General features: G+C 38.4%; 2 protein-coding genes across 3 annotated transcripts in view; one reads left to right on the top strand and one right to left on the bottom strand.

Moving 5' to 3' along the window:
- Window positions 1-18,604, top strand: part of grm7 (glutamate metabotropic receptor 7) — a 324,109-nt gene that overhangs the window by 130,168 nt on the left and 175,337 nt on the right. The gene's annotated exons all lie outside the window — the stretch shown is intronic.
- On the bottom strand, window positions 13,314-16,839 carry LOC137180861 (nuclear factor 7, ovary-like). The gene has a single exon (XM_067586132.1). The coding sequence runs from the start codon at window positions 15,880-15,882 to the stop codon at window positions 14,500-14,502; it is 1,383 nt and encodes a 460-aa protein (XP_067442233.1). The 5' UTR covers window positions 15,883-16,839; the 3' UTR covers window positions 13,314-14,499.

Below are 18,604 nucleotides of genomic sequence, written 5' to 3'. Positions count from 1 at the left end.
ATCGAGAGGTTTAAATGTCAAAGTTCAACAAGCAGCATCGGCAGATAAAGTTTTAACTGATCGTGTCTCAGAGGAAAAGCTTTTGTATCTAACAAACACAAAGAGCACCGATATCTATCAGAGGAGAATTTTTGATTAATTACTAAGTGTAAAAATAAAAGAGTTTAGATTCGCTGCAGAATGAGAAGCAGTGTTTTCATCCTTATTCATGCATATTGCAGGAATCCAAACATTACAGTCTCCAGGTGATCTTCATTTGTGATGCTAATTTTAGTCTTCGGCGTGCAGGTTAGCGCTCGGAGGCGGTGTGCATGTCTGCAGCATGAATGAATACGGAGGCTGGTCATGTTAAATGGACTGCTCTGTAATTGTTCTGGATTGTAATTGGTTGGCTGAATCAAAAAGAAGGAGTTGAGTTTCAGCAGCCGGCAGCTTGCTGCTCGCTCATCTGGTGGCTGCAGGGAAGCTAGTGTGATGAGATTAAGACTAAACGATTATTTCAAACCAGTTGAGAGGTTTGAGTTTGTGTGTAGCAGGCTGATGGCTGCCGTATCATGGGATGTTTCTGCGGATGTCGCATGATGAGCCAGAAGCTGGCGACTGAAGCTGGACTGAGCTGAAAGTCGTCGCTGGCGTACCTGATGTCAATCCTGCATGTAGATGATCAGCTGCTGGTTGTTCAGGAGCGCCGCAGTCTGCAGGGGCGGGAAACATTTGATCTACTGTGGTTGAAGAAGAAGCACTCAGATCCTTTCAGTAAATGTAAAAAATACACCATTACAAGTAAAAGTTAAAGTTAAAGCTCCGATGTGTCAGTGTGTAATGTGTTGGTTGTAACCTCAGACAAGCTTCTTAATCTTTTTATTTGTAAGTTGGTATTACTTTTATTTCATGTGCATCCACAGTTAAAGGTTTGAAGTAGTTTTGGCCTCCACTCATCACCACAAAGATAAGATCATTTCAAAGCACTGTTACTCTTCCTCTAGTTTGATGATAACTGGCTTCATGTTGGTCAATTAAAACAAATTAAAAACATGGATGCAGCGTCATGAGTTCACAGTAAACTTTGATCAAACCAAAGACGGCAAAACAGTTTGGAAATATGAATTACAGCCAGAAACATCAAGTTAAAGCAAAGTTTCACAGCTGATTCAGTGATTCCTTGGTCTCTCAGTGAAAGATGTTTTTCTGAGTAAAAATTAAAAGCACTAAAGATAAATATGCTTCCTTTAAAGCGGCTATATTTGATATTTTTACAGTGTCAGTGTGTAATGTGTTGGTTGTGGCTCGTAGTGATGAACCTACAGAGAATTATCAGAGACTCTGCAGCACCTCTCGGCTTTACGGAGCTTTATAGTGAGTTTCAGCTCATTGTTTATCTGTCCGGCTGCAACTTTTACTTTTCTGGTTCACTCTCAGCGTCTCATAGCGTCGTTTTCAGAGAGAAAAAGCTGCTGTACACTACCTGCTCAGCACCAAACAGACACAGTCAGCTGTAGACTAGCTGGTGAACATAGTGGAGCATTTAGCAGCTAAAGAGCCAGATATTTCCCTCAGGAGTTGGTAGAGAGCAAAAACAGAATGAAAAGAGAGTGAATACTGGACTCCACATGAATGATGATGTTGCTCCGTAACTGCTGGATGTGGAAATAAACAACTGTTTGCTAACAAGTATATGTATATACTGTATATATATGAATTGTATTACTGTTAGTTCTGCTTTTGTTTTCATCATTTTTCTTTTTCATTTTGTAAAGTGATGATGCATTTTCAATAAATCTTGATGTGACAAAAAAGTGGATAAAAAATCACTTATTGTAGGTTTAAGTACAGAAATATTATCAGCTAAATTAAGTAAGTACTTGTTTTGCAGCAGATCTTCATCTTTTGGCACTGACTGGATCTTTATCTTGTTTCAGCTTCATACTTGTTATAACGAGCAAAGTTTGTTTTAATGAGATACGTTCATATAGAAGAAGATAAAATGATGAGTTTCTTGTTAAAACATAAATAATCTAGTAATAACAAGAAAACATGTCATTGTTATTCTCCGCATCCACGGTCACAGTTTTCATTAGAGCTACTTGCTACTGAGAAAAAAACAGTCAAACCTGATTGGACGAAGGCTCCTCTTCCTCACAAACCCCAGTTTAACCCCTGATTACCTGCCCAGTGTGATGAACCCTCCACTTTACTCTCACCAGTCGCCTTTTTAATGACTGACTGGAGAAACGTGATGAGCCTTCAGAGCATCAGCACGGCTTTCTACATCCAGAGAATAAATGACAAATTCACACACACACACACACACACACGTATTTGTAATCAATCCAGCGCTGTTCCTCGTCTCTGCTAATGAAAGAGGAGATGTTCAGCAGCAGATCTCTTCTCTAATCTTTCTGCTAACAGAAGGCTAATAAAGGGTCCAGAGTCAATTATTGACCAGCGAAATGAACATTTGATAAGGTGGGATCGTCGAGGGAAACGCCAATCACCAGTTCTATTTTCTCCACAGAGAGAGAGAGAGAGAGAGAGAGAGAGAGAGAGAGAGAGAGAGAGAGAGAGAGAGAGAGGAGGGAGAAAAGCCATTTTGTGAACACAGGCACATAACCATCAGAAGTCTCTCACTCATTCTAAATGCTAAAACAACCACTGATGTCTTTCTGTTGTTTTCAAATGGAGCTGAAACACAAAGCAGTTTTCATTAAAAGGGACATATTCAGCATATTTCCAGGTGTATATTTATATTCTGGGGCTCTACTGGAATAAAAACTCCTTATTTATCTTCTACTGGTCCTTTATGCAGCCCCTCAGTTCAGCCTCTGTCTGAAACAGGCCGTTTTAGCTCCTGTCTCTTTAAGGCCCCGCCTCCTGATGAGCCCACTCTGCTCTGATTGGTCAGCTTCAGGAAGCTTCCTCCGGCTCCGGAGGCTACGTAAACAAACTATAGTAGCAGGATTTCACTTCTCAAATCAATCCGTACATGTTGGAGCTGAATCAGAACAACGTGAACAACTCATGGAAACACCTTAGCAACCACCATAGCAACCACCGTTGCTACCGTTTATGAGCATGTGCAACAAGCTGACGTCAGCTCGTCAGCAAGGTAGAAAAAACAAGTTACAAATGAAACATTAAGAGCAGATTGAAGCCCTGATTTTTGACTTGCAGGCAGCATCTCTACATACGTTCACCTCAAGAACTTTAACCACGTTTAACATCCGACATCAGAACAGGAAATAAATGACAGAAAATCACAAAAAGCTGAATATTTCCCCTTTAAGATTTCTTCAGATTGTGCTGGCTGAACATGAAAGTTTCCACTCACAGACGAACATTCACTGAGTGTGTTTACATGCTGCTACTCTGCTTATCGTCAGGTTTTTGGAGTTTCCTGGTTATGTGTTGCTCATGTAAACATCATATCCAAACCTGGATATGCTACTCGATAAGGTTTCTTCTGCACAGTAAACACTACACACTCATACTGTTTTTACAGCTGGTAGCAAATAAAACCGACTACATGTCTCATACTGAATGGAAATGATGCAAAACTTCCTGCAACAGACCTAAAAACAAGAATATGAGAGAGAGAAAGTGTTGTTGTTATTTTTATTTCCAATTTCTGCATAAAAAACTTAAAGTGAAAATGCAAAAATATGCATAAGAAGTGTTTCCTGTTGTCTGAGGAGTTAAAAATCCAATCTAAACAGATTTAGTGAATAAATTAATCATGTGACTGAAGAGCTGAAAACATCAGATCTGTGTGGAGCGATGATGAGGAGGCTGTAACCTTCCTCACATCAATACATGAAATGTCATATTTCCATCATGTTTTCCATCGTTTGAGCTTTGACTGTCGCTTTTTTAATGACGTCGTCTCATCGTGTCTTCTTCTTCTGCGACGGTTTAACGGCAGCGACTGGAGAATTAGCGCCACCTGCTGTTTATCTGCTGATATTCACACAGCAGCAGTGGATGGAAACAAACATTCAGGACATTTTCTTTGAGCATTTTGTGGTAAAAATTGAATCTAGATTTGGATGGAAGGTGTTCAGCGAGAGTAAAATAAAGTGAGGAGAGGTGACGCTGAGGCTGAAAGGAGTTGCAGAACAGTGTTTTCCCCTCTGATTGAGTGCAGAGCATCGGGGCGAAGCCGAGGCCGTTACAAGGTCGCGAGCCTCTGGGAGGAGAAAGGATGACGGGAATCTGACATCCATCACTTAAAGGACACAAACCTCAGGCCAAACACTGCAGATGCAACTAAGCTCCTCATTGGCTGAAGGCATTAATGTCACACATTCACAGTTACTAGACTCGCTAATCCTGCAATTAACCTTCATGTTCATTATCAATTAATCTGCAGATTATTCGCTCTATGAAACATCAGAAAATGGTGAAAAATGTTGATAACAATCTCCCAGAGTCCAGGATGACAGCTTTATATGGCATCATTAAATATATATATTGCTTGATAAAGGATAAAAATAATTGATCCACTAAATGATTGTTGATTAATTGTGTTTTTAAAGGCCAGTTCAGGTAGTTTTGTGTTAAAGCTGCAGGAATCCAATATGTCAACTTAATAAATCAATCATTATCAATCATTAGGAAGAGAGTCTGAACATGTTTAAAGCATCATTTGCAAACCAGTGTTCATGTAACATCTGTGTTATTGATCCTCAGACAATCAGGCCGATATTATCCTCCGTAACGTGATTCATTAGGAGACTGAAGGTATCAGTGTTCACGCAGCAGCTTCAGTCACCTGAACAGCAGCTACTGACACTTTTATGTCTTCACGTCTGGATTATTGTGAGAGTTTGTTGTTGAGCTGCTTTGATGCTTTAAGTTGTAAAACTCTGCAGCATCACTGGTTACCAGTTCCTCTTAGAATCCATTTCTTTTAAAATCCTCCTCATTGACTTACGAGGTTTTACAAGGCCGAGAGTACATCAGGTGAGGTCAAAGGTTAACTGTCTGACAGCTGGTTTATTGATCTGTCTCTCAGAAGAACTCCTATAAAAATATTATAATTATTAATTACCATCATTCAAGTCACGATTCTGGAAAAACTAAATAACACACACTTTGTTCAGTTTATGTATAATAATAATAATAATAATAATAATAATAATAATAATTATAGAGCACCTTTCATACATAAAATGCAGCTCAAAGTGTTCAACAAATTAAAAAAGAAAAAACAATTTAACCAACAGTTTGAAAACTAAAATACATTTAAAAAGAGGAGAGAAGTTAAACTGTGCTCTTGATGCCACTTCCTGTATTTTTGCACATAATTAACATATTAAATGTTCTTATTTTCCTCTCTAAATGTCTGATTCAATCAAATATAATTAGTCTCACAGTATCTGTCCTGCAGGTTCATTGCAAATGCAAAATGTATTTTTTTAAATGCTTGTTCAGACGCTCTTTTATTTAAAAAGTCACAGTTTGTGCTGTATGATTGTTTATGATTTTAATTTTATTCCAGTGCAACATGGAAACCCAGCAAAGATTAAAACTGTAACTGTACTATTACTCAGACTTCCTGCTGCTTTACTCTGCAGGTTGCGACATCGCGGATGTAAAGAAGTTAAAGCTAATTAAGAAAACTGATTCGTTACAGAAAGTGATGTGTGTGGGTGGTATCGTTCATTTCTTTTAGTTTATGGTCCTTGTCCAATTACTGAGGCTTGCAAAGTTTGCAAAGAACTTTATTTGTTTTTGCACCAAAGATGAGTTTCCATCACTTCATGTGGAACATAATTCACATCCAGAAGAAGTGAGAGTGAGGAAGAGCCGGAGGTCAGAGGTCAAATCAACGTCTCAGCTGATTGAAAGATGCAGCTCGAGTCACCACGGAAACAAATACGTTATTCAGCAAAGCACAAATAGTGGGTTTTTTTTTACAAATATTGGTTTCATACAAATATTTTTAGAAATATTTGTTTTCAGGAAGAAAAATAAACCATGTTAAATACCAGCGTGCAGGTCGGTTACATCACTATCTCAGTGTCTCTCCTCTGCTCCACTGTGACGTCTATCAGCAGGTCTCAGTGAGGGGAGTCACATCCACCTGCTACATGACGCACATTTCCTGATTTGGACATCAGTCCCAGAGTTGGGGGTGTTCCCCAGAGATAAAGCTGAACTACTGACAGACGTGAAGTGTTCCCAACAGACTCTCCATAACCTGTTGTTCCTCTTCTCCTTTCCACAAAGTTAGGTTGTAAAAAACAGACAATAAATGAAAAGTGCAAAGCAATAATTATCTTTGAAGTTCTTCCCTAAACATTTCACGCTGTGCTGTCTGTGTGTTATGGGTGTATAAATAGGTAGAGGTCTGTCTGCAATGAGGTGATGAGTAAAGTTTTATCTCAGTAGTCAGCGCAGTCGTCTCTGATCTGAGACTCCAGTTAGAGACCCGATGTGGGAACCTCCTTCATAAGGTAGTTTATTCATGAACACTTATTGTAACACTTTAATTTTCTAAAAGTAAAAGTGTAATAAAAACAAAAATAGGATTTTTAAGCCTCTTTACACTTTTATTCGAATACAAATACAAATAATTTTGCTGCCTCAACAAATACAGATACAAATACAAATACTGGGATCTCTGCACATCCATCGTACATTCACACAAATATCAAGTTCAACTGTGGTGAACTTTGACTCGCACATAAACTCATAAACTGATCTGTAGTTTTTCTGTTTTTGTTTATTTCAGTTTAATTAGTCAGCTGTGTTTTAATGTGTTTTGTTTACGTCATATCTTTACTGTTTATCGTTATTGTCTATAATTAGTTTTTGCTTCATCTTAAGCATTTAATTGTACAGATTGTTATTCTGCAAGAATGACTGACTGGACTTGAACTGTCGTACCCGAGCCGTCTGTCACATGATTCTCCCAATAATCATAAAGGCTATAAGATGATGAATACATTTTTCTGAGCATCACATCCCCACAAAATAATTCTATAATATGATATATAATAATAACTCTGCATGATTAGATTATTTTATCCCCATCCGAGTGAACGAGGAGCCGACAGGAAGTCAGCGGACGTCTCACCTTCACCAACCTGCGAGTCCTGTGGTGTAACTAACATTTTGAAATTTTGAACTTATTTTCAGTATCATGTCATCATTTTCCACTTGAACGACGCTCTTCAGTCGTCCTTTTCACTGCGAAACACCGTCTCGAAAAAACAACAAGATAATACATGAAGCTCATCACATGAGTTCACAGAAACACATTGCGGATTAATGAGGCAGCGTAGAAACTAAACAGTGTGTCGCGCGTGTCGGGTTGATGGATCGACTAATATGAGACGTTATGAAAGTGTTGTCAGAGTAGAATATGAACTGATAAATGAGTTTGTACATGTCTGCAGCTCTTTTTGGATTCATTAAGTCTTAATGCAAACCGATGAGGGAAATATGGTCATTTTTATGACTCTACACAAGACCGTTTTCTCTTTCTAGTGTACAGAAAACAGTTCAACACTAGAAAGATTTATGGTGCCTTTTAAGTTGTAAAAAGTTCTGTACATATAAATTAGTTTCTACACTTTACAGATCTCTGCAGTATTTCACTCACATTTGGCCCCTAAAATGATTTATGAGCACGATGTGTGAGTAAAGATTACAAACTACCATGTTTTAAAAAGCTGTGTCAATGTTTTAAGGTCCATGTTTGGTGTCTTGATACCAGAGTCCTCCACTGGTTTACTGGTTTAACATCATAATGGCACACAAGGAGAAGGAGCACACACACACGCTATAAATATGTATGTCATACATGCTTTGTTAATAAACTCTGTTACTGCTCTTATCTTTCTTTGTGTGTCCATGTACGTACAGCCCTGCTTTGAACATGTTAGCTTATCTTAAGGAGAAAAGCCATAAATGCTGATGTTAAAGGATGTCGTCTCTGCTCGTATCTTTCCTCTTTGGCCCCTCGAGACACGACGGATGCAGAGCGATCATGAAAGAGCTCCAGCTTTTACTTTTGGCTCGCAGATGTTGAGAAGTAAAAAAAAATCAAACTGAAACTTATCTGATCTGTTTTCTCTGCACTCATGTAGTTTTCATCAACATATCGTCTGCTCCAACTCTCAGTTCCTCTAAATCAAGGCTGAAGACTTTTTGTTTGCTGCTACATTTTATTTAATTAAACTTGGGACCATTTAATAATATCTCACACTGCAGCGCTGTTTCTGTGTCTGCAGGGCAGGTTTGGTGATTTGAACTTTACCGGCTGGTCAGTGATTACTAACATTTACTCAAGTACTGTAACTTAAATATAATTTTGAGGTATTTGTACTTTACTTGAGTATTTCCATGTGATGCTACTTTCTACATTTCAGAGGGAAATATTGTACTTTCTACTCCACTACATTTATTTGACAGCTTTAGTTACTTTTCAGATGAAGATTTGACACAATGGATAATATAACAAGCTTTTAAAATACAACACATTGTTAAAGATGAAACCAGTGGTTTCCAACCTTTTTGGCTTTTGACGTCTTACAAAAAGCAGTGTGTAGTCGGGGTCACATTTCACATGTCTATGAGTTGTTAACAGCTCCACCAAATAGTGATTTTTCCCTCTAAACTTCTCACATGCTTTCATTTCAATAAATGTTCAAATGATCCAATATTTCAGCAAAAAATCAAAGATTAGAGAAAAAGTCCAAAAACTGAAAACAGATTTGTGTATCAGAACTTTGTTTTTTCTTCTTTCCTGTAAATGCCATAAAAACACAGTAAATTGTTTTTATTAAAAATATTCACCATGAAATAAAGGCTGTTATCTGTAAATGAATATAATGGAATATTATAGTTTTTTTAATAGGATTTTTCAATAACTTAATGGTCTTGAATGTTACGTTACATTGAAAATGTAAAAATACAAATAATACACATCCTATTACTGAATGTAAAATTAAGGCAACTTTCTGTTTTCTTACTTTAAATTTAATGTAAAAAAAAAAAAAAAAACGAATAACGGTAAAAAAAACCTTTAGTTATTCTACAAAGAATTTTTTTTTAAAATACAGATATTTACTGTAGACATTATCTGCCTTTTTACAGTCCAAGTGTTGTAAAATAAAAACAAAAAAAATATAAAATATTGCTAGAATGCTAAATAAATGTATAAATGTGCACAAAAAAATGAAAACCATTGCAGAAATACCCTGCTGTTAGCATGTTAGCATGTTTCCATCTGTCCGGTTAGCAAAAACATTTTTGTAGTAGAAGGAAAAACCTCAGAGATCCACTTTAAAATACATTTACATTTCAATTTCAATGTCAGGTGGAGCAGCTCATTGCAGCTGTAATTATTACTGAGGTGTAGCTGAGAAATGAGCCCAATGTCGTCTATTTCTGTCTGAAATAAGGACTCGTTGTTTGCCTGCGTTAGAACCGTTAACTGCATATATGACTCATGCAGGAACGGAAAGTTTTACTGGTGTAGAAATATGTTAAAACATCATTTTATTGTAGAGGGAATCATTTATTTTACAGGTCCCCTAATTTTATACACATTTATAAATAACAAGAAAAAAGTGTTACGTTGGTTTCGTTGGTAATCATTAATCATTATAGATGTTCTTTTTCAAAATGTATCAATAAATTAGACTCTTGACATTTCTTTAACTGATATCAAATACTTAATTTTCAGTGTGCTAAACATTAGCATATCAGGTTTTTTCAATAATTTTCTAAAATGCAAATTTACAGGAAATGTTCTCGTTTTTTAGAAACTAGTGCTAATATGTAGTTTGACACAAAAAAACGTGTTAGTTAAAGAAAAATAAACCAACCAAACCAACTTAACACTTTTTGTAGTTGTTTCTAATAATTTGTTAACCTCTGTTAACTCACCATTATACCTTCAAATTACTCAGAAAATGTCCAGGAAATCAGTATAAAACTAAAGGACTTGTAAAATAAAACGATACACATAACTGCAGAGAAGATAAATGGTTGAATGGAATTGTTTAAATTGGTTTATTTTTTAATATAATTCCTCGTTGAATTAAATTTTCTTGCTTGCTTTTGGGAAAGCCGGTTATCTAAATTATTTACAGTGAGTTTTACATCGTCTGTTATTAGAGGAGGAAGAAGAAGAGACTGAGACATTTTACTGTAGTTCTGGTGTTTCAATGTGTAAAAATATAAAAACTCCAGTGTGGATGGAGGGCATTTCAGTATGAGATGAATTGTGTTAAGTATGTGCATTAATGTAGGGCTGACTGTGTGTGTGTGTGTGTGTGTGTCGGGGGGGGGGGGGGGTATAATATATAATAAGAGTGGATGGTGTTTCAGTGGTGTGTGTGGTTGGTCTTCCTGCCTCTCAGTGTTCACAGCTTCTCCACATTCATCATCTCTAATAAGGCAAAGCCCTCTCTGAGACCTGCCCCCCTCACCCCCCCCTCACCCCCCCCCGCTCGGACACATGTTGTCCTCATCAAGCCTTCCTCTCTTCCTGTAAGATGCATCTCTCCTGGTCTCATTAGAAAGCTGCACTGACACAATTTGTACAGAAAAATGTCTGTGTACAAAGCTGTTGAAGGGGGGGGGCTCCACCAGCGTAGAACTAAGCAACTCCACGACCAAAAATCCATCAATAAATATTTATTTTTCAGGCCGAGGAAATTTGGAAGTATTGAAAGTGTGCGCTCTCTGTAGAGTATCATACAAACATGTTGTAATGTTGCTGTCACGAGTACTCTCTCACTAACAGTGTTGTTAATCAGCAGGTTTGGAGAATACAGCTTATAAATAGCAGAATGTAACAGAGAATATCTGGTTTGTGACTCCTCTCCCAGTTATTATATGTTTCTGCTGACAGCAGAGAAACCAACACGTGAATTATTATTTTCATAGAGCAGCAGCAGCAGCAGCAGAGCAGCAGTGGTTCATGGCTGCTGCGTCTCTGGTTGTACATGTAAGTTACAACAAGATGTTGCAACAGGAAAGCAAAGCTGCATGATTTTGCACTTCCACTTCCTCCTTCATCTCTTCACTGAGCTTCATCCGAACAGCTTCTTTCATCAGTGTTTCCACTGCAGAGCAGCTCTGCACCGTTACCTTTACAGGTCCTGGGTCTGAACCCCGGCCAGTCCGTGTGGAGTTTGCATGTTCAGTCAGTTGACCCCAGACGCTCCTGCTCACTGCTCCTAGTTTGTGCGTATTGGATGGGTCAAATGAAGAGGATCAATTTCCCCCACGGGGATTAATAAAGTTCTTCTTCTTCCTCTAAAGTAAAAGATCTGGATACTTCTTGCACCACTGGGTAAAGAGAAGATAAAATTTTATTGATCCTGGGGGGAAATTTTCAACCAACCCAGCAGTCTATGGGGTCATTAAAATGCGCTCCACCTTTACCAGCTGCAACATTAAAGTAATATTAATGCACTATTATAAGCAAATAAAATAGGACCAATGTGGTACTTTAACTAAGTACTTTAAGTATATTTTGATGCTAATACGTGTTTGAGTTCAGGACTTGTAACAGAGTATTTCTACACTGTGTTACTGCTAGACGGTAAACTAACCAGGAGATCAAGTGAGTAGAAACATCATCGACAGTAAAGATCAGACGTACTCAAATAGAAGAGTTCGAGGAGGAGATCAATACATGAAACTAACAGAAACATCATATTTCCATCATGTTTTCCATCGTTTCAGCTTTGACTGTCACTCTTTTAACAACGTCATCTCGTTGTGTCTTCTTCTTCTGCGACGGTTTAACGGCAGCGACTGGAGAATTAGCGCCACCTGCTGTTCATCTGCTAATATTCACACAACAGCAGTGGATGGAAACTAACATTCACCACATTTTCTTTTAATGATTTTCTGGAAATTTGGTTAAAATTTGCATTACATTCTGATAAAACCTGACTTTAATCACTTGTGTGATACACTGAATGAAGATGCTTCATAGCTCTGCTGAATAAATATTTCTCTGGGTTTTAATGTGTGCGTCTTCCTAAAAAATGACTTTTACCTTTTTTATGCAGATGTACTTGGTTCATACTGGAATGTGCACACAGTACAATTCACTGCAGCATAAATGTGAAGAAATGAAAAGAAAAGGAACATAATAAAAGAGGCAGGGATGGAAGCAGCGGAGAGACATGCACAGTGAGAAAAAGGAACGAGGGAACAAAAGCATAAAGAGATTCAGCATTGCATGTTTTAATCATTTCCACGACTTAGCCCAAGAATATTTCACTCTCAAGAGAAATGTTCTTGTTCCAGTTTTTGGGCTCCTTACCATTAATATTTCACAGTTCAATCTCACAGATGCTTGTTGTGACACAGCAGAAGGACCTCACACTGACGGAGAGTTTCTGATGAGTCTGACAGCGCGGCTGAAGGCCTCGTAGCACAACCGCAAACCCACAGATGAGGAAGCAGATTCATATTACCGTAATAATATCACCGCGCATTATTCCAGCAGCAGTGAGTGAATTGAAGAGTTTTGCTGGCCCGGGTTTCGTCTCTCAGGCAACATACCGGCTGTATTAGTGCTGTGTGCTGCCTTGTGAGGACGACTGCAGACACGACTCATGGCTGAAAAAAGTTCTGCACATGTTCAGGTGAAGAAACTCAGACTTCTGAAGCCAAACCTGTGCTGCTGGTTGGGGCGCTGCCATAGCTAACCATGCACTGAGCTAATTAGTGTTAATGTTCCTTAAGTAGATTCAGACAGAAACTAAACCAAAATACTAGACATTATGGGTGTGCCTGAATACAAACGTTATTCGGCAAAGCACAAATAGTGGGGTTTTTATGAATATTTGTGTCATACAAATATTCATAAAAATGATTTGTTTTTGGGGAGAAAAAAGAAAACATATCAAATACCAGAGTGTAGGTCGGTTACATCACTATCTCAGTGTCTCTCCTCTGCTCCGCTGTGACGTCTATCAGCAGGTCTCAACGAGGGGAGTCACATCCACCTGCTACATGACGCACATTTCCGTATTTGGACATCACTCCTGGAGTTGGGGGTGTTCCCCAGAGATAAAACTGAGCTACTGACACAAGCAAAGTGCTCCCAAGAGACTCTCCATAACCTGTTGACCAATGAGGTGATGAGTAAAGTTTTATCTCAGTCTCAGTCGTCTATGATCTGGGAGACTCCAGTTCGAGACCCGGTGTCAGGACCTCCTTCATAAGGTAGTTTATTCATGAACACTTGTTGTAACACTTTAATTTTCTAAAGTTAAAAGTGTAATAAAAACAAAATCAGGATTTTTACGCCTGTTTCCACTTTTATTCGAATACAAATACAAATGCAAATACAAATACTGGGCCCTCTGCACATCCCTACTAGACATAAAGACATAAATATTTTTTTACAGTCAGCTCCATGAGGAGTATAAAGGTATAAAACTGTATTGTTTTCATTTTTTGATCCATTGATTGTATGTACACGGCCACAGTAGCTCTGTATGTCCACAGTGAAACCAGAGAGCTCACAGAGAAACTGATCAATCATTATAGATACGGTTATTTCAATAAATTAACAACATATAGACGGCAGGAGATTTGTGTGATTTGAAGGCTACCTGTTTCTACTAAGAAACTGAGAGAAAAGAGACAAATAGTCAAAAAAATGGTGATGCGTCCTGTAGAGTCTGTGTGTATTGTTACGTTTGATAAAATGGAGGTCAGAACTAAAACATGATAATAATACATCTGAACACATTTCGCGCTTAACTTTTTATTGGTTTACACACAAAGTTTTCCAGTTGAAAAGAATCACAGCAGGTTACAGGTTACATGAACATCCAGCAAACATCAGGAATCATTTACACTTTCTACATTTAGCAGGTTTGCTTATTCAGAGAGAAACAATGGAGAAAACTTCAGCAACATGAACCCAAACTCACACGTCCACCTTAAAACTCACATGTCCACCTTAAATAAAACCCCTCCTCTGATTAAAAGACTGAGATTCAAACTGATGAAAAGTAAATAAAAACACTTTTACAGACAGAATTATTTTGACTTCATCACATCAAATGAAAAATAGTAGAAATATTTTTGAATAATTTCATATAGAGTTTTCCACACAGTATATTTAATTAAACAATGAATTCAATTTAATGTTTGTAAATTTAATAATTTGAATTGGAATTTAAAATTAAGTTCAACATACAGTAATTGATTCTTGGCTGCTGGTCTTCATGGATCCACACAAAGTCAACATCAGAAAACATTAACAACCATTTACAATGACACAATATTAATAAAAAATTAAAGTCTGCAGAGACCAAATATAAAGATCAGAAAATAAGTGAAAGCATTTTATATTTGACTAAAACAACTAAAACAACATGAACATATTTTGGAATAATGAGACAGCAGCAGGACAGAAGCTTCAGAGGTTAAATTCAGCCACTTTTCCCTTTAAGAAATAAATGACAGTAATTATAAGAACCATCATCATCATCATCATCATCATCGTCTCTAACTGCTCTGTTCCACTGTCACAGAGACCCTCAGTGGGGAAATCTTCAGTTCATCCACAGTGTAAATGTATGGAAACAGTGTGTCAGTGAAAGTGTGTGTGAAGGTGTGTATGTGTGTGTTAGTATCAGGATCAGAGAACGACAGATTTCCTCTGTTGCAGTCCAGATTCACTCTGATCCTCTGGAACTTCTTCTTCACTGGAAGAACAATGGGCTGAGCTGATGGTGACCATGCTGAGTATTTACCTACATTGAACCATATTCTCCATAATCCAGACTGTATGAATCCCTTCCTCTGGACAGACTCTGATAACACACCCAGTGACCAGTCTGTACTGTCTCCAACCTCGACATCCCAGCTGTGAGTCCCTGAGTTAAAGCCCTCAGAGCCCAGAACAGAGAGGAAGTCAAACCTCTCTGGATTATCAGGAAGCTGCTGTTTCTCTCCTAGTATCACACTGGTCAGATCTTCAGACAGGATGAGTTCTGGACAAACAGTGTTTGGATCCAGAATGACAGGAGTGTAGGAGACCATCTCCTTCATGTTGTTCCAGATGTTGAAGGTCACGTTGCCCAGGTGTTTGGCCTGGTCTATCAGAGCTCCTGAGAGCAGCTGTGGATCATCCAGCAGGGGGCAGCGCTGGACTCTTTCCACTGCAGCCTTGTAGTTGTGCAGGAATGAGACGTCTTCAGCTCTCAGCTCCTCCTCTGTGGCTCTGACTGTGTCTGAAAGAGCTGCTATCTCTCTGCTCAGAGCCTCCATCTTCTCCTTCATCATCTGACTCTTCTGATCCTCTTCCTCCCTCAGAGCAGCCATCCTGGCCTCCTCTTCCTCTTCTAGAAACTGGTGAAGCTTCTTAAACTGCTCCTTAATCTGCCTCTCTGTGTGTCGGGCCTGGACCTCAATGTGTTCTGCTGTTTGATCAAACTTCACTTTAACTTCTTCACAAACCTTTAACTTCTCCTTTAAAGGCTCCAGAGTTTCTTCAAGTTCCTTCTTGTGTTGTCGTGCAGCTTCATCGACGGGTTTGAATCTGTGGTTGGTGTGTTTTTCTGAATCTCTGCAGACGAGACACACTGGCTGCTGATGGTCCAGACAGAAGAGTTTGAGTTTCTCAGAGTGCAGACTGCAGAGAGCCTCTGAAGCTCTCTGATCTCTGTCCTGTAAGAAGGACTCACACAGGTTCTTTAACACCAGGTTACAAGGTGGTTCTGATTTAGAAGATCTTCTGTTACAAACTGGACATTCATCTGTTTGTTTCTGTCTCCACCAGCTCTTCAGACAGTCTTTACAGAAGCTGTGGCTACATGACAGAACAACAGGAAGTCTAAAGACGTCATGACAGACCGGACAGCAGAAATCCTCTGATCTGGAAGCCATTTTGTCTCCAAGTGAGGCTGAAAACACAGCAGACAGAAAGTACAGTCAGTCTGGCTCCCCTCCCTCCTCTACTAACCTCACTGACATTTACTTTCACTTTGACTCCAGTTTTTAGTCAAACTCACATTCAGTGTGTGGAGAGTCAGCAGGTTGAAGCAGCAGAGTTCTAGTTTTCACTTTTCTCTCCTGTAGCTGTTCTCACTCAGAGGAAGCTGTTAGTTTGGTCTGAAGGTGAATCTGATCGTCTGTTTTTCAGTCTGTGTGTCTCTTTAGAGACGAAGAATAAACTGTTTCCCGCTTTGTCTCAGGTGAGTCAGCTGAGGGGCGGAGCTTTGTCAGACCTCTTCTAATAAATGCTGTTGCTTCACATGTAAAACAGAGTGTGTTTCATTTAAAAGTAAAACACAGCGGACGAGACGTTAAAAGAGGAAGTCAGTTGTGTTTCCTGCTGTAGAAAGTTTCTCAGTCACTTTGACTCGTGTTTTTTCAGTCAGCAGCAGGTTGAAGTTGAACTATTTCACTACTTCAGGTCTTCAGTGCTTCCTGCTGTAACTGTCCTCTCTCAGTTTAAATCACAGTTTTGTAATGAAGGTAAATCTTACCGTCTGTCTGCCTCCTTCCAGTGAAGCTGAACAGTAAGAACCTGTTTCCTGCTTTGTGTCACATGATATCCTGTAAGAGGTGGAGCTTATTAAAGGAACAGATGATAAATATGATGAATACGATCCGTCGCGCTGCTTTGAGATCACATCATCATGTCAACATAACTTTCATGGGAAGAGCACAAAGAGAAGATGATGATGATGTGATGAAGCTCTGTCAGCTGTCTGCATCTCAAATGGAAAAAATACACAAGAAACCAAACTCATCTCCACTGTTATTCTACTGGTTTTTAAAGAGACATGAAAAACATGACAACACTGGTACCAACACAACTGTAGCACCACTAATAAAACCTCACAGTAACATGACATCAGCTCTATATTAAACAAAAGCTGCTCAAAGATAAAAACAGTGAATCAAAGTGAAATACAAATAAACAAGAGAACCAACAACAATAAATAAGATCAATAAAAAGCACTGATATGTTTTGGATATTTAAATGAAATGACTCTGAAAATGATCTAATGGGTTTCAGATCATTTCAAAAAGTAAACTGAGAAAAAACTTTGGAGCTGATTTTCTCAAACTTTACATTGTTATGGTTTTATATTCTTATTCAGTCCATCACAGATCTGTCAGAAGTCTGATGATATCTGTCGATATTAATAACAACAAATTCTGGCTCATATAAGTGTTTTATTTCTTATACAATGATTTTTAGGGCCCGAGCATGAAATTACTCTCCTGAGACTGAAAACATGATGCTGTTATTAGTCTTTGGAGCCGTTTCTAAACAAACTAACGTGACCAAACTCTTCATGATGAAGGAACATGTGACCCAGTGCAGTGGTGTGACTCACTAACGTGTTTTTAATAAGATATATCAGGCTTTGATACACACACAATACTTGTTAGTAGATCAGTTCATTGTTGGTTTGGATCCAAACATGAAGAAAAATATAGAAAATTGCCAGAAATATCCTTTAAGTCTTGTGATACCAACAATGATATATCTGAGGTGTAATTAACTCTGCAAGGCCACGTGACACACAGGTGCTATATAGTACCTGATCATCCCACACTGTGTCACATGATCCTGATGTTTGCTAACAATCTTCTAATTTTATATATCTTTTAATGCCAACGAACAAACCAGGACTTTGGGGTTCTCCCAGAATTTTAAGTTTGGCATGGCGGGTTAAAAAAAAATAAACTACTGAGATTTAATCTAGTTGGCAAATGTGAAGTCTGAAACAGAGGCAGACTGCTGGGGCTTTAGCTTCCTGGGAATGTTATTCACTGCTGGATGAAGGTCATAGATGGGAAATAGTGTGTGTGTGTGTGTGTGTGTGTGTGTGTGTGTGTCAGTGGCGGCTGGTGACTCAAAAAACTGGGGAGGACAGGAGGAAAACCAACAGTTTTGATGGTATTTTTCTACAGCACTTTATCACTAAACTGTCACCCTCACTCCATTTTTGCTTCCCTTCATAGGTCATCTCCACTACTGAATTATAAATATAAGACCTATAATTACTGTAAAATAAATGATAATAACACCAAACTTCATACAAAGTTTGTATATAATGTCTACAAAGTTGACATGTTAACACTTATTATTCAAGTTACTTTAAGCTAATTATTCAATATATGACTCAGCTTAAAACAAACTGAAGAAATTGTCACAACAAGCAGCCAGACCACCTGCACTCATTCACTAATCACACAACATCAACAGGTGACTGAACAACCACTCAATTAAAAACTGGATCAATTCCACATGAATGAGTGAGTCCATACAGCTCACTGTAACTTCAACAAGCAAACTACCCACAGCACATTATATGTATATCTCTGCTGCATTCTTGTTAAGTAGATAAATTCACATAACAGCCACACAGATACATCAGAGATGAAATTAGCAACCAAAGAGACAGAGAGAGAAGCTGTATCTGACTCACGTTATCTGATGTCTTCTTCTTTCTATCATGAAGATGAAGTATTCATGTCATAACATCCATTTGTAGCTGTTGGTCATCTTGTTTGTTAGTTAACAGAACTTTGTGGCTGCTGGTTAACCAGTCTGATATGATTAACAGCAATGACAAACAAGCCAACTCTC

The sequence above is a fragment of the Thunnus thynnus genome, chromosome 4 (assembly GCF_963924715.1).
Source record: "Thunnus thynnus chromosome 4, fThuThy2.1, whole genome shotgun sequence".
In the NCBI taxonomy this organism is placed as follows: domain Eukaryota; kingdom Metazoa; phylum Chordata; class Actinopteri; order Scombriformes; family Scombridae; genus Thunnus; species Thunnus thynnus.
Note: the sequence above shows the minus strand (reverse complement) of the source record. Positions and strands in the feature narration are given on the sequence as shown.

Excerpts from the sequence above, each read along its gene's own strand:
- LOC137180861 (XM_067586132.1), bottom strand. The coding sequence starts at position 15,882 with ATGGCTTCCAGATCAGAGGATTTCTGCTGTCCGGTCTGTCATGACGTC.